The 15,880-nt window shown below is 49.8% G+C and overlaps 1 protein-coding gene across 1 annotated transcript; it reads left to right on the forward strand.

The window, feature by feature from the left end:
* Positions 1-5,886: 5,886 nt before the first annotated feature.
* On the forward strand, positions 5,887-9,413 carry LOC118711013 (leptin). Its single transcript, XM_036423900.2, has 2 exons — positions 5,887-6,053; positions 7,564-9,413. Exons 1-2 carry the CDS (start codon positions 5,910-5,912, stop codon positions 7,921-7,923), a joined length of 504 nt encoding a protein of 167 aa, XP_036279793.1. The 5' UTR covers positions 5,887-5,909; the 3' UTR covers positions 7,924-9,413.
* The last annotated feature ends 6,467 nt before the right edge of the window (positions 9,414-15,880 follow it).

The raw sequence follows: 15,880 nt of genomic DNA on the forward strand, positions 1-15,880 counted from the left end.
GCAGAGACACACTGGGCTCTCTGAAGCCCGACTTTAAATTCCTGGGAGAGCCTCTGATTGATCCAATGAAGACACAGACACAGGAGTTGGAGGAGGACAGACAAGGAAATGGAGCAGAGAAGAGTATTCTAGGTCTCTTGCCTACCATTGGTCATGCAAATGTGGTCACTAGGACTTGTCTGTGAGTGTGTGCGTGTTTGTGTGTGTGTGTGTGTGCGCTCGCACGCGCACACTTGCCAAAGGCATTCTAGCTCCTATGTCATATACTCCAGCCTCACACACTTCCTCCATAGTGTTGAATTCTCCCAAACCCACCATAGTTTTCCACACCATCCATTGGCCTGGAATGCCCTCTTGCCCTCTCTCCGCTGGGAATTCCTGTCCGTCCGCTCTCAGTTCAGATGCTGCCTCCTGTGCACAGCCGTCCTCGCCTCCCCCGAGCCTCCCGTCCTCCCCTCCACTCTCGGCTCCTCTCCCGCTCCTATGCCCCCTCCCTCAGAACCTTCCCCAGGCTGTTGGAATGAGTTGTTCAGGATTCTGCCCATTGCACTGGGTTCTGAGTAACGTGAAGGACCAGGACCCACTCTTGTCAGTTTCTATTCCTCTTTTGTCTGTGCCCCATCCCCAAATCACTTCCAAATGGGAGTGATGGAGGAAGGAAGGAAGGAAGGAGGGAAGGGGGAGATGGAAGAAAGCAGGGGTCCACAGGAAGAATTTCTGTGAGGAGAGGGCTTACCATCCAAAGCTTTTTCCTCGTGATCAACAACAAACACCACACTACCTGACCTGAATTCCCCAGCATGCCCTGGGTTACCGAGGGATGGCCTGATGGTGGGGAAGGCAGGGATGGGGTGGGGGCAGGGGGAGAGACAGGGGGAGAGCATGCTGGGTCCCGTGTTAATCTCCAGAGCTTTTAGCCAGGAGGAGACAGCAGAAGCATTGGATAGCTTAAGCCCCCACCCCTTCTTCCCCCCACTGCTGTCATCAGAAGGCTGTGGGCAGGCCTTGGCTCAGCACCCTTTACCTTGACATAGAAGCCCCCACTTGGTCTGCCTCACCCCTAGCACAGAGGGGAGGGGAGGGAGCTCATGTGTGGAGGGTTTTGTGTTTTGTTTTGTTTTGTTTGGGGGGGGGGGGGTAGGAGGCAGCTTGTCTATGGAGAGTGAGAGGGCAGAGGTGCCCGAGTGGAACTCCCAAGTGGCAACTGGGAGCGAGGTGGGGCGTGTTGACTGAAAATGACGGAAGTGGGGCCAGCGCCCAGGACCCAGGTGAAGCCAGAGAGCGGGAAATTGTGTCGGGGCCCATGGCTGGTTACCTGAGCCTGGAGCCCATTTTCTGTGATTACATTTCATTACCTCGTGCTGCCCTGAAGGCTCCATTTTCTGGTTTTTCTCTTTTCTTCTTCAGTGCACTCCTGGCAGGGGATGAGGGCAGAGAGGCTGGGGAGTGGCAGGGTCTTAATTAAAGGACAGCAGAGGCGAGAGAGGCAGGGGCGGGGAGGGGGGGTGGCACTCCCAGTGGAAGGAGAGCTTAGAGGCAATGGTCCCTTTGGCCCCCGTGTCCTCCCAAGTGGTGCCCCTCTCTGTCCCCAGGCTCTCCTTATACAACCCTCAGAGGAAAATGAAAGAGACAGAATGTTGTACCAACACTTTAGCAGTTCATCTTAGAAAAATGACAGCTCTTAACTGCTCAAAAATGCTTTGGAAATTTCTAGAGAAAAAAAGGCTTTGCAGCCCAGGCTTTTCTTCCTCCCCTCCTCTCTTCAGCCCAGGCTTTTCTTCCTCCCCTCCTCTCTTCAACTCACTCCTGTGACCACCCAACCCACACTCCTAGGCCTACCACCACCATCCTCTTTTCTGGACTGAGATTCCCTGGCCCAGTTCAGAAAAGAGGACGGTGAAATGGTAGCTGTCAACCATCAAATATACAGGGTGTCAAAAAAATGTATACCCACTTTGAACAATTATAAAGGCAATGCTCATTAAAATACATTTCCTTTTCAGACTGTTATAGAATCAGCTGTTGAAGTGTGTATACATTTTTGGAGATACCCTGTACAGTGAGTAACTATTATGTGTCAGGCGCCAAGCTGAATGAAGTTGCAGTCGCTGCCTTGAATTATCCCTCCCCTCCCCACTCCCTAAACCCTGCTCTTCCCAGCCATTCCCCCATCACTGGGTCACAGCCAGGCCCCCCACCAGTTAGTAACACTCAAGTGAATCACAGAACACTCGATTCACTCTTTTCAGACGCCCATGTCTGGGCGTGTGAATTAGCATCAAGTTTGGCTCATTTACGAGAGACCCCAAATAACAGGCTTAACCAAGACAGAGGGCGTGTCCCTCAGGCAGTCCGAGGCCAGTGTGGCATCTCAACTCCACAACGTCCTCAGGGACCTGGCTCCTCCAGCTCCTACTCTCTATTCGTAAGGTGAGGCTGTGGTCCTCATGACCCAGCATGGCACCAGAATGTGCGCTAGTGCACCCACAATTCATCCATGGGGTGGAGGGAGGGATGAGAGAGGGAGGCGCACAACAGGAGAGCTGCCACATGTACTCCTGTTTGTATTGAATTGGCCATAATTTATTCACATGGCCATGCTATCTGGGGGAAGCTGGGAAGTGTCGTGTTTATTCTAGGTGGCCAGTTCCCTATCTAAACGTGGATGTCCTATTACTTGGAAAGAAGGGAAGACTAGAGATTAGACAACTAGAAGCCTCTACTAAAAAGGCTGTGTGTGGTGGTGTGTTGTGTATGTGAGTGTGTGGGGTGTGTGTGTGCGTGTGCACGTGCGCGTGCTTGTAATGTGTGTGCTGTGTGTGTGAGAGTGTATGTTACACGTTGTGTGTTGGTGAGCCAGGTTCTCTCCATCACTTTGCTCTCAGATGGGCCTGTTACCAAGCCTGGCCTCTCCTCTTAGGATGACTTAGCAGCAATTTCTCAATTCCACGTTTCGAAAAACTGCAATTTATTTTCAACAGCCACTGGAGCATATGAGCGTGGTGATAGAGAGGGCTTATAAACTGTTTTTCCATTAAGGTGGTCCAGGGCGGCCATTATGTGAGAGCAACTACAACCAGAGTTAGTCTGGTAATAAATTCTGGTGGGAAGGAGGATGTCATTAACACAGAAATCCTAGGAAAGGATGGAACTCCATCTTGTGCACAAGGGGAAGACCTAGGAACACCAGGGGCCCTGTCTCATGGCCCAGGGAGGCAACCAGCCAAGGGCTTGCTTGATTCAGGGTTGGCTACAGGTAGTGTTGCCCAAGTATCTCAAGCCCTCCCCAGTAATTACTCCGTTCAAACACAGCTGGCATTTATTCTCCCCAACCCCACCCTTCATCACACACACACACACATACACACACACACACACACACACACACACACACCAACAAGGGCTTTACAGGTTTGTGTCATTTGCCCTTTGAGCCAGGTGGTGTTATCAGATCCATTTTACAGATGGGAGCCGATGCTCTAGCCCAGTGGTCGGCAAACTCATTAGTCAACAGAGCCAAATATCAACACAGTACAACGATTGAAACTTCTTTTGAGAGCCAAATTTTTTTAACTTAAACTTCTTCTAACGCCACTTCTTCAAAATAGACTCGCCCAGGCCGTGGTATTTTGTGGAAGAGCCACACTCAAGGGGCCAAAGAGCCGCATGTGGCTCGCGAGCTGCAGTTGGCCGAGCAGGGCTCTAGGGAAATTACGTATCTTTCCCAGAGACACTGCTAGTGAGGGCGGAGCCCACGGCTAAAGCCTGGGACAGCTTGACAGCTTCGCTGAGGTTTGGTGGAATCACCTGGGGGGTTAGCGTCATCTAACTCTTTCCCACAAAGGCGTGGTGGAGACGTTTCTTCAGGTAACAAGTATCTAACAGGAGGAGTTTTAACTTTTTTAAAAGAACAAACGATCACAAACACATCTGAAGTGCCCCCTGCCAAGTGACTGAATGTGTTTCATATTTGAAGTGGCTATAAGGGTACAATCTCGTAGCTTCACCCTAGTATGGGGACTTTGTTCCCAAGGGCCATTCCCCAAGTGCCAGCCACCCTCCACTGTGCATGGGAGCCGTTCATGACTTGGACTTCCCCGTGAAGGCGGAGAACCGCGGCGTGGGAGAAAAGGAGCCCAGCCTTTGGGGGAAGGAAGCTCTGAGTGCGGATTTCAGCTCTGCCCCTCACCTTTGTTTGACTTTGGGCAAGTGAATGCACCCACTTTTGCCTCACGTGTCCTTTCCATGAAACACATTTTAAGAAACATGCCTTTGCCTAAACTGGTTTGGTTCCATGGATAGAGTGTCGGCCTGAGGACTGAAAGGTCCCGGGTTTGATTCTGATCAAGGGCATGTACCGTGGTTGCAGGCACAGCTACAGTAGGGATGTGCAAGAGGCAGCTGATCGATGACTCTCTCATTGATGTTTCTAACTCTCTATCCCTCTCTTCCTCTCTGTAAAAAAAAATCAATAAAAATAAAATTTTAAAAAAGAAACATGCCTTTGACCAGGCATTATAAATAGTATATAAGCAGACTGTTGATTTCTATGACATTTCCAGGGTGGGAATTATGTTAATAATGTCACTTAGGGTCAGAAAATGTATGATCTGGTGTGTGTTTCTTTTTTTAATCAGGATCCAGATGAGGCAGAACCCCAAAAGCAGAGGTTAACTTTTTTTATATACCTTCAGACCTTTCATGCTAAAATGTATTTACATTTAATTATTATTTCAGGCTCCTCCACATACACTTAGCACAGATCATTGGCCACAGACTCACAAACATTTAACTTTATTGCCTTTTGCCTCATTGCCTCGTGTATCTCATCAAAACTTTGCGGCTTCATCGAGGATCCGCATATTGTTAACTTTAGAATTCATGGCTCCAGGATGCTAAACGTTTCAAACATTCTGGGGTTGGGAGACATACTATATCTTCTCTCCTGCCTTTGTGCCTTTGCATCTGCTGCTTTCTTTGTGACTATGGCAACCACTTTCTACTCTTCCTAACCCCTGCTCAGACTTTAATGCCCAGCTCAGGCGACATTTCTTCCAGGAAGCCCCCTTGGACCCCTGATATCTTGTACTTGCCTTTCTTGCAAAGCTCTTTTTTCCTGAATTGGAATGGTCTGTTTGCCTATTTGTCCCTCCTCCTATCAAACTGTAAGAAACTTGAAGGTAGAGAACACCTGTGGTTCACTATTGTATCCTCGGGCTCCAAGAACTGCCGGTGACATATTATCAGTCCTTCCCTAAGTGCTGGTTGGATGCAGGTTCCCAATGGGAGGGAGGGAAAGCGATAAAGCCAATGATATATGCCATATGGCGATATAAGTGGCTGCTATGAGAGTAATGGGAGGGCAAGTGGCATAATCTCTAACAACGGGGTAGTAATAGAGTCCATTTCACGATACCTTTACGGCTCTTTCACATGCATTATCTAATTTGATCCTTATGGAAGCTTGGAGATAGGTATACTTCAGGGGATAAAAGATAGAGTTTTTAGCAAGTATGTGATTTGCTTAAAGTCTTACAGCTGGTAAATGGCTGAATTGAAAAAGCCCATTCTCTTCCTCAAAGCACACAATGAAGTCACATCATCACTACCATGTCCATTTGCTCACGCCCTGGCTCTCTGCTCCGTGGTCTACAGCACGCCTCCTCGTGGTTTTATTGACCGGGCCTCACCTCTCCCTGAGGAAATGCTTTTTATTAATGCCTTTCTAGATAATGAATTGTCTTTGACCCTAAAGAGATGATAGCCAGGGCAGAAAGCTAATCTCATTTTGATCCACATCCGGCACTGTGGTTGGTAACAGGGCATATGGTATTTTTCAGAGATAGAAGTAACTTGTAATGTGTGGCTCCTTTTGCTTTTAGGCCCAAGACACACATCTGGGAGGGAAAATGCGCTGTGGATTCCTGTGCCGATTCCTGTGGCTTTGGCCCTATTTGTTCTACGCAGACGCTGCGCCCATCCAGAAAGTCCAGGATGACACCAAAACCCTCATCAAGACGATCGTCACCAGGATCAATGACATTGCACACACGGTAGGGAGGGGCTGGGGAGACAAAACAGACGTGTGGCCAGCCCGTGGGGAAACGGGGTCCTCAGAGGTTAGAAGAGGTCTGTGCAGTGACATGTGGGGGTTTCGGTGGCCTTGATTCCTCCTACTGTATGAGCAGCTGCCTCTCCTCTCCTCTGATCAGTCCCCGCTTTCTTACTTTTCTTCCTCCCTGACTGGAATCCTAGTGCTTAGGACCGGAGGGAGCCATAAAGGTCCTTGGCCCCATTGGCAGGTGACCAGACCCCCCGCTGGGATCTCTATGAATCTCTAGAATGTGTTTATCAGAAAATGTTTTTCCTAGTTGCAGCTGAGCTCTGGCCCTTAGGAAGTCTCCTTATTATTGCTAGTCCTGTGGCCAAGACTAAAGAGCAAGTCCACCCTCGTTCACATGCAACTTCTGGGTATTTGTAAACAGTTATCAATGCCCCTTGGGGTCTTTGCTTTGGGATCCACAGGCCTAGCCCTTCAGCCATTTCCTACATCTCTATACACCTGTTCTCTATCTACAAAAATCCTACGCTAGTTCCTCAATGTCTTTAAGCCTTGGTTTCATCATCTAGATATGGAACTCATATCTAAGGAACTAGATGGTGTCATGTAGTCTGTATAAGGTCTTTATGAGATTAAATTCAAGAAAGCAAGTGACCCCTCCACACACCGCCCCTCTCTCTCCTCTCTCCCCCCGCAGGACCAGAACTGAGTGTGCCTTCATTAAAGTTTGTAGTTGTAGTTTTTGTAGTCCCCAGCCTTAAACACCTGCTTTTTGCCCTGCATGGACCTCCATATCTCCTGGTCACAGTGGACATGTGACAGTGGCCTTGGGAAGGGAGAAGTTAGGTGGCCAGAAGCAGGGACAGCTCAGAACAAGACAGAGTCCTGGACATTTTACAGAGAGAAACCCTTAGGTTTCATTGCTTTCAAGATAGTCATCTTGACAAGGCTGCACGTGACATGTCCAGAGTGTCCCTCTTGTGGGAGTGCTGGAGGCAGTTGGGGAGGGGAAGCCCTCCTGGTAACCAGAGTTCCTGGAGCAGAGGAGAGAGGCGGGACACTCACTGGGGGCAGCCTAATGGGGTGAGGTCCACGGTGAATCTGACTGGAAGGGGGAATTTATTGGGAAAGGAAGGGAATGAAGACGTCTGGGGAGGGAACGCTTATGGAGGACCTTGGTGCCTTGGGAAGAGACTTAACTCAGCACAAAATGGGAGTCCCGCTGGGTCTAAAGCAGAGGCCATTCAGAGAAGGGACAGATGACCTGGGAAGGTTGGTCTGAAAGTAGAGGGCAGGGTGATTTGGGAAGGGCAGGAGGACAAAAAGTCCAGGAGGTCAGCTTAGAGGTCAGCAGGCAGGGATGGTGCAGAAGAGGGAAAGGAAGCAAGTGTTTGTTTCCACGGAAACAAACCTCCACACTCAGTGGGAAGGCCGAGGGCTGTAGAGAAGTGATTTGTCTCCTGCCTCGCTGAGCTGTCCTTCTCCCTCTTTCTCTTGCACAGCGGTCGGTCTCCTCCAAACAGAGGGTCACTGGCTTGGACTTCATCCCCAGGCTCCACCCTGTTCTGAGTTTGTCCAAGATGGACCAGACATTGGCAATTTACCAACAGATCCTCACCAGCCTGCCTTCCGGGAATGTGCTCCAGATATCCAACGACCTGGAGAACCTCCGGGACCTGCTCCACCTGATGGCCTCCTCCAACAGCTGCCCCTTCCCCCGGACCAGGAGTCTGAAGACCTTGGAGGGCCTGGACGATGTCTTAGAAGCTTCGCTCTACTCCACGGAGGTGGTGGTCCTGAGCAGGCTGCAGGGGTCCCTGCAGGACATGCTGCAGCAGCTGGACTTCAGCACAGGGTGCTGAAGCCTTGAAGGCTTGGAGAGAGCCTGAGTGGACATTTTTATCCAGGCCTCCAGTCCCTTTCTCTCACTCCTCCAAGCCATCCTTCCAAAGGTCAGTTCTGCGGGGGCGTGGCCACCGCCAGCCGCCAGTTGTTTGGGCTGAAGGATCCCCGGAAGCGCAGGACTGACAGCGTGAGCACATGCTGCCCCAGAGGCAGGGAGGGTCTGCACATCAGCCTTAAGAAGCACCAAGTTTTTGAATAAACGAGTAAAACCCCAGCAAACAAAGACATGCAGTTCGACAGCAGGCTCAAGCAGATACGCAGGCTCGCAAAGACGAGGCCGTTCTGGTTGCAGGCGCAGAGCAGTCATCTCTGCAGTACGTGAAGACCTGAGAGTTTCAGCCTGGGTCCAGGGAGGGGACTCTAGGGCTGGCCCATCCAAGGGAGTCACTTCCATGGGTGATTTCAAGGGTCCCCATCCCCCAAAACATCTGGCTGATGACTCTGGAGATTTGGTGGGAGAATGACCCAGCACAGTGTCTAGTTGGCAGTAAGTGTAAGTGAACCTGCCTCAGCAGCAGGCTTTAGATGTCAGGGATCTGGGACCAGGAGCACCTGGACACAAACTCGCCTTCCGAGCAGATGACGGAGGCCGAGTCTCTTCCTGTGTGCTAGCTTAGGTGAGGGCGGAAGGGGAGGCCCAAGAAGAGGTGCAGTCAGGTGTGGCTGGAGCAGCCTGAGGGGTCACTTGGCAGCCGAGGGAAGTGGCTGACTTCTATATCAGTCAAGACTCCCTTAGCTGCCAGCAACAAAAACCCAAGGCAAACTAAATAAAATAAAAAAGAGAGGGGAAGAAAGAGAGCATATTTTGGCCTGTGTTGCTGAGATGTCTAGGCCATGATCCACCTCTACAACACTCTCTTTGCACTTAGCCCCAGGGGCTGGAAGGTGCTAGAGCCATGATCTGCCCAGTCCCCCACGACCTGAGGTGGGAAACAGAGACTTGGGGATGATGTGTTTGCCCCTTGGGCGTCCACCAGGGACTGTCTGAGCTGCCTTGTTGCTGAGCAGCCACAAGCCTGAGCAGTTCCTCTGCTCCTCCCAGCCCCAGTGGCTCAGGAGGCCAGCCCAGAGTAACGGGACTCAGAGCAGAGGCCTGGAGATTCATTCCTTTCTCTGGGCAGAGTCTGGGGACAGCACCTGGCCATGTTCAACCTCCAAAGTCAGGATGTTTGCAGAAAAGCTGGTGAGAAAAGCATCAAGTCAGCCCAGAAGGACCTTTCCGAAGACCCCAGATGCTTGCTGCACAGCTTCATACAACCAAGAATCACAGCCCTAGCTGGTTTGGCTCAGGGGATAGCATGTCAGCCTGCAGACTGAAGGGTCCTGGGTTCAAGTCCCATCAAAGGCACAAGAGGATCGATTCTGATGCCGGCTCCATCCCCAGTGTGGGGCGTGTAGGAGGCAGCCAATCAATGATTCTTTCTCATCATTAATGTTTCTATCCCTCTCTCCCTCTCCCTTCTTCTATGAAATTAATAAAAATATATTTTAAAAAAAACGACACTTCATTTTTCCATAAGGACAGAGCAATTTATTCCAGGCTTCAACCTCAGCATCTAAGTTTAGGGATGTCCGACTACACAAATCCACCACGGTCAAGTTCACGGGTACCCTGTCATCCTCAGCCCCAAGGGGTCCTTGCCCTGGGAACTTACTGTCTCTGGCCTGAGGGTGGGAGAATCAAGGTTATAAAGAAGGTCACAGAGCCCCCATGCCAGCTCTCACTTCAACCCCAGCTCCCAGCCCAGAGGGTGCTTAGCCCTTAGACAAGTTATATAACTGCTCTTACCCTCAATTTGTCAGCGGTATATGGGAAGAATAACATACCCTCCCTCATAGGCCTTCAGAAGACTCGGTGACAAAATGTTTGAGAAGCTGAAATCCCAATGACTGATATACAAAAAGCACTTAATGAAACATGTTGTTATTAGTGTTAAGGAGTCAGGGAAGCAATGGGAGTGGGAATGCTTAGCAGACTCAGATGCCCTGGCCACCTCTGAGACCAGCTGCAGCTGTGATATGCAGTTCCCTGGCACAGCACTCCTCACATTTTGCTACCCTGACACCTTAGGAAGGCCTCTCACCCACACGGCCAGCCTGGAAGTAAGAGGGAGAGCGACAGCCCTGGAGGAGTCTCTCCACCAGGGGGGACGAGGAGGCTCTGTGGATAAATGTGCCATCCTCCCGCCCTCCATAGGGGCAATTCTGATGTACCCAGATTGAGCCCCGGTGCCCACACCAGTCACCACATCAGAGAAGCACCTTTAATTGGCTCCTCCCTTCCTGTCTCACCCTCCCCACCCTCACTTCTGCTTCCCAGGGTCACCTCCCAAACACCTCTGCGCCAGAGCCCTCCTCTCGGGTGCTGCTCTTGGAGGAACCCAAAGTAAGACAGCTGCAGAGGGGAAAGAGAGGGATGTGGATGCTGGGAGAACTGTGAGGCAGCGTTCCAACCCTCGCCAAGTAGCTCAGTTGGTTTGAGCATCACCCGATAACGCCAAGCTTGTGGGTTAGATCTTTGGTCAGGGCACATACAAGAATCAACCAGTGAGGTGGGAATGCAGACTGGTACAGCCACTGTGGACAACAGAATGGCGTTTCCTCAAAAAACTAAAAATGGAACTTCATTTGACCCAGTAATCTCACTTCTAGGAATATACCCCAAGAAACTAGAAACACTAGTCAGAAAGTATATATGCAGCCTTATGTTCATAGTGGCACAATTTACCATAGCTAAGATTTGGAAACAGCCTAAGTGCCCATCAGCAGATGAGTGGATAGAAAATCTGTGGTGCCCTATGGATGAGGACAATGGGGGGTGGGGAGGGGGTGGAGGGTGGAGTGGGAACCTGGTAGAGGGGGGAAGAAATGAGGAACCTTTGTAATAATATGAACAATAAAGATTGATTTAAATAATAAAAAAACCTGTGGTGCATCTACACAATGGAATACTACACTGCGGTAAAAAGGAAGGCGCTCCTACCATTTGCAACAGCATGGATGGACCTGGAGAGCATTATGCTAAGCAAAACAAGTCAGTTAGAGAAAGATAAATATCACATGGCCTCACTCATTTGTGGAATATAATGAACAACATAAACTGATGAACAAAAACAGATCCATAGATAGAAAAGCATTGATCAGATGCTCAAACCTCAGAGGGAAGGTAGGGGAGGGTGGGGATAAGGGGAGAGATCAACCAAAGGAATTATATGCATGCATATAAGCCTAACCAATGGATACAGGGGGGTGAGGACATGAGAGGGGGGAGGGGCAATTGGGGATAAGGGCATATATGTAATACCTAATCAATAAAGAAAAAAAAATCAACCAGTGAATTGCATAAATAAATGGAACACCAAATCAATGTTTCTCTCTCCCTCTCCTTCTTCTTCTTCTTCTTCTTCTTCTTCTTCTTCTTCTTCTTCTTCTTCTTCTTCTTCTTCTTCTCTCTCTCTCTCTCTCTCTCTCTCTCTCTCTCTCTCTCTCTCTCTCTCTCTCTCTCTCTCTCTCTCTTTCTCATAGGTCCCAAGAGGTACAGGAGCCACACACCAAAACCCAGAGAACCCCTGGGTCATTCTAAGTAATGTGACCTACCGGAGAGAAGACAGGAAATCCACTTCAGGAAAGCTTGATATGGGAAAGAGCAGGAAGAGAACCTACTAAAAGGGAAGAATTACAAGGTTAGGAAGGAAGGGAAGGAGGGAGGGAGGGAGGGAGGGAGGGAGGGAGGGAGGGAGGGAGGGAGGGGAGGGAAGGGTAGGGGAGGAAATGAAAGAGTAGAAATATATATAAGTTAAAATAAACATCACCTGTCTTAGTGCGTTTGGGCTGCTATGAAGGAATACCATAGCCTGGGTGGTTTATAAACATTAGACCTTTATTTCTCTTGGTTCTGGAGCCTGGATGTCCAAGATAAGATGCCAGCAGATTCCATGTCTGGCGAGGACTCCCTTCCTGCTTCGCAGACCACATCTTTCTCGAGGTCCTCGAAAGGTGGAAAGGTTAAGGGAGCTCTCTGGGGTCCTTTTATAAGGGCACTCATCCTATTCATGGAGGCCCTACACCCATGACCTAATCACCGCCTGAAGCTCCCCCCCCCCCCACCAAATTCCATCACATGAGGTGTTAGGATTTAACATATGAATTTGGGGGGAACACAAACTTTCAATCTACAGCATCACTTATGATAACTGATTGGGGGGAAAATCAAACTAAATAAAAGGAGTCCTAATTGTTGAACATTTTCCTCATGGAATGTCTTTTTACAGACAAAGGGCCTGATGTTGCAGCTCTTCCTTCCACTGAGGCTGATCCTACCAGCCTCCAAAATATATATTAGTGCATGGGTGGGGTCCGGCCAGCCTGGCCAGGAGAAGGGGACATGGACAGTTGGCCGGCCTGCCTGCTGGTCAAACTCCTGGTTGAGGGAACAATTTACATATTAGCCTTTTATTATATAGGATATACACTGAGTGGCCATATTATTATTCGTTCAGAGATCACAATAATCTGGCCACTCAGTGTATAGATAAAATTAAATAAACAAGATCAGCCAAATGTTGATAAGCATTAAAGCTGGATGATAGGCAGACAGGAGTTCATTATAGCAGGACTTCTCCTCTGCTTTAGAGTAAAATTTCTGGAGTGAACATTTTTTGGAGAGGCTCCCTCGGCCCGGGCACCACTGCCTCGGCGCGCCGCTCTCTTGGGAAGGAAGGAGGAGGGGTAAGGGAGACTGCAGGCATGATGATGTGCAGCTGAATTATATTTAACTTCACATTTGATTTCACTGCCTGGCAGATGTCCCGGGGCCTTGGGAGGACGACAGACTGTCAGTGCGGGTGTGAAACAGCGAACTAAAACAGAGATTTAGCAAATCAAACAAGGAGAGAGTGGCAAGTGCCAGCTGCAAGATGCCGGAAAGGCAAGTCCAGATGCTCATTAAAAAAAAAAAAAGCCAAAGGAGCAAGAGAAGGGCCTTGAGCTCAGTCCTATTCCTGCTGGGTCTCCGGGTAACCATGGGAGCCGTGGAATGCCCCTTCTCCATCCCCAAGGAAAATAAATCATGGTGTCCCCACTGGGGCTATCCCATGTTAAATACACTGTATAGGAAGAGAAGTCTCAGACCATTTGCGAAGGAAATGTGGATTTTTGTCTCTTTTTCCCTCTTAGTTATCGTAAATATATTCACTTTCCCTACCTTCAAGACCTTGTTTCCAGCCCGGCTGGCATGGCTTAGTGGTTGAGCATTAATCTATGAACCAAGAGGTCACAGTTCGATGCCTGGTCAGGGCACATGCCCAGGTTGAGGGCTTGATCCTTAGTGTGGGGGATGCAGGAGGGTGTTTATTATTTAACCCATGTATTGGATGATGGAAACAAGGCTTAGAGGTTTCAGTGCCTAAAGACTCACATATGACTATTAAAACCTGAGTCTTTGAACTTACAGTACCAGGCTGAGATAGATAGTGTTAGATAGATAGGTAGGTAGGTAGGTAGGTAGGTAGATAGATAGATAGATAGATAGAGGTAGAGGTAGAGGTAGAGGTAGAGGTAGAGGTAGAGGTAGAGGTAGAGACAGAGATAGAGATGTTTTTCATCCACCCCATTTCTGCCTCAAAGGTGTACATACAGATTTTCAACTATCTTTTCTTTGCCTCCCATCCCCGTGTCTCCTCATCAGAGGGAATCATTCTCCATTCCTCAGCTCTGCTGGCTTCATTCTCAGGTGCAGTAAGAGTGACCACCAAAAATGCCCAGCTTCTGCCTTCCACTGGGCAACTCCCCAGAAAAGGCAACTTCTCTTGCTACTTATTGCAGCACAAGTCCCAGGGCTAACTCTCATTGGCCTGGCTTGGATCACATGCCTCTTGTTGAACCAGTTACTGTGGCCAGAAGGGTACAGTACTCTGGTCAGACAGCAGTCGTCCCAGAAACTGGGGAAGGGGGTCAATCCCACTTAGAATGGAGGGTAGCTTGCCAACAGAAAGAAGGTTCTGTTACAAAAAGAGGGAGGATGCCTTCATTGCAGGCTTGATCCCCAGTGGGGGGGGCGTGCAGGAGGCAGCCGATCAATGATTCTCTCTCATCATTGATGTTTCTATCTCCCTGTCCCTCTCCCTTCCTCTCTGAAATCAATAAAAATATTAAATAAAAAAAATTAAAAAAAGAGGGAGGAATGGATTCTGAGGAGACAGCAACAACAATGACTCCACCAGAAATGCTTGGAGCTTTTCTGTCCTGTCCTCTCTGATTTCTAGAGCATCATTCCAATCTGGCTTTCTTTCTAGGAGAAGAACGAAAGGAAGCCCTTTTTGACTTTTTACTTATTTGTACAAATAACCAAAACCAGTTTCTACTAGCTCTTAACTTCAGTCTTGTACATTAGGTAAAAAATGACATTTGACCTCAGGCTGAGAAGAAAGTGACGTGATTGTCCTTGGCTCTGAGAACTTCTTCTGAAAACTTTTTGTTATTGATTATTGTGTATTGAGCCTTGATATGAAATAATCCAAATGGTCATTGCTCTTGTTGGGACTATGTTATTGGTCTTTCTGCTTCGTCTCTTTTCCTTTGGGGAAACTGGTTCCATTTTTCCCCTCCTTATAAGGGAGCATATGCTGCTGACACCTCATACTGCTAGGCAGAGCTGTTCCGGGCTCCTTATAATAAGCATGATGATCACCTGGCCCTCAATAACCGGGGTGGAAGGGCATAGTATTATACTCATGCCTTTTCGATATGGAAGTAGCCCCACGGAGGTTAGGGGCTGCCTGAAAGTCACACAGCTATGCTGCCTTGTGTAGCGGGAAAACACTGGCAAGTAATAAGCAGATATTTATTCAAGGCTTTACTGTAGAGGATGAGCCTTTATTGCTGCAAAACTAATCAGGGCCGATGGCCCAGCAGAGTTAGTTTGCGGGATACAAACTGCAATAGCTCCAAAGGACCAAAACACAAACACAGGGTCACAGAGCCACCGACAGCCCTGAACACAGCACAGCCCAGCATGCCTGCACTTGGTCCAAGAGGTGCAGCCCAGCCCGCCCCTGCAGAGCAGTTTGTGGCTCGGGACAAGCACCCCATTTAGGTGGCTCAGCCCTGCTCTGGAGATCCTCCACCCCTACACAAAGGGGCTGGTAACTGGATTGTGGATGGGACTGGGGCTTTCTCAGAGAGAAATGGGACAGGTTTTGGGAGATCTCAAGCCTAAGTGGAAACTCCAGCCTCTCATTCTGGGGGTTTCCTTCCAAGGATGCTCTTCTCCTCCACCCCCTGGCCGTTCCCTCGGTGCCTGTCGTCCACACTAGGAAGCCTGGCCGGAGAAGCCTGGCACTCCTTGGTTCTGTGCCACTCCCAACCTCTGCTTGTCACCAAAGGAAAGAGGGGAGCTCGGTGGCCAGAGGAGACGGTGTCTGCTGCTGTGGGAGGGAGAGCCGCTGGAACTGGGCAAACTCCCAGTCCTGGTCCTGCCCTGAGAAACCCCCACCCCCTCCCTCATGCAGACACCCTGCCTGTGTCCTGAGCAAAAGGCAAGGTGACAGACAAGTAAACGCACCCTCTACAAATGGCACCCTGACACCCCCCCCCTTCCAGCCCGGCCTCAGGGACTCCCTGGGGAGGTCCTGAGAGCTCAGCAGGACAGCCCTGTCAGAGGGGAAGTGACCCACCCCAGAGCACTCTGGGAAACCTGCTCTGTGTGGGCCCCAGGCCTCTCCCTGGGGTGTTAGGAGATGCGAGCACCTTCCCAGCCATGTCTGAGGTGAAGGGCACGGAACTCAGCAAAGCCGGCGCGGGCCGGGCTGGCAGAAAAGGGGCCTAGTCACTTCACGCCGCCCTCCCCGGCCTGGGAGAAGGCTCCTCTGCACGCTCAGGTGTGTGCTGCTACGAGGCTTCTGTTCTCGAAGGTGC

Source organism: Pipistrellus kuhlii, unplaced genomic scaffold, assembly GCF_014108245.1.
Source record: "Pipistrellus kuhlii isolate mPipKuh1 unplaced genomic scaffold, mPipKuh1.p scaffold_m20_p_10, whole genome shotgun sequence".
Classification (NCBI taxonomy): domain Eukaryota; kingdom Metazoa; phylum Chordata; class Mammalia; order Chiroptera; family Vespertilionidae; genus Pipistrellus; species Pipistrellus kuhlii.

Excerpts from the sequence above, each read along its gene's own strand:
- LOC118711013 (XM_036423900.2), top strand. The coding sequence starts at position 5,910 with ATGCGCTGTGGATTCCTGTGCCGATTCCTGTGGCTTTGGCCCTATTTG. Across the intron at positions 6,054-7,563 it reads TCAATGACATTGCACACACG|CGGTCGGTCTCCTCCAAACA; the intron begins GTAGGGAGGGGC and ends TCTCTTGCACAG.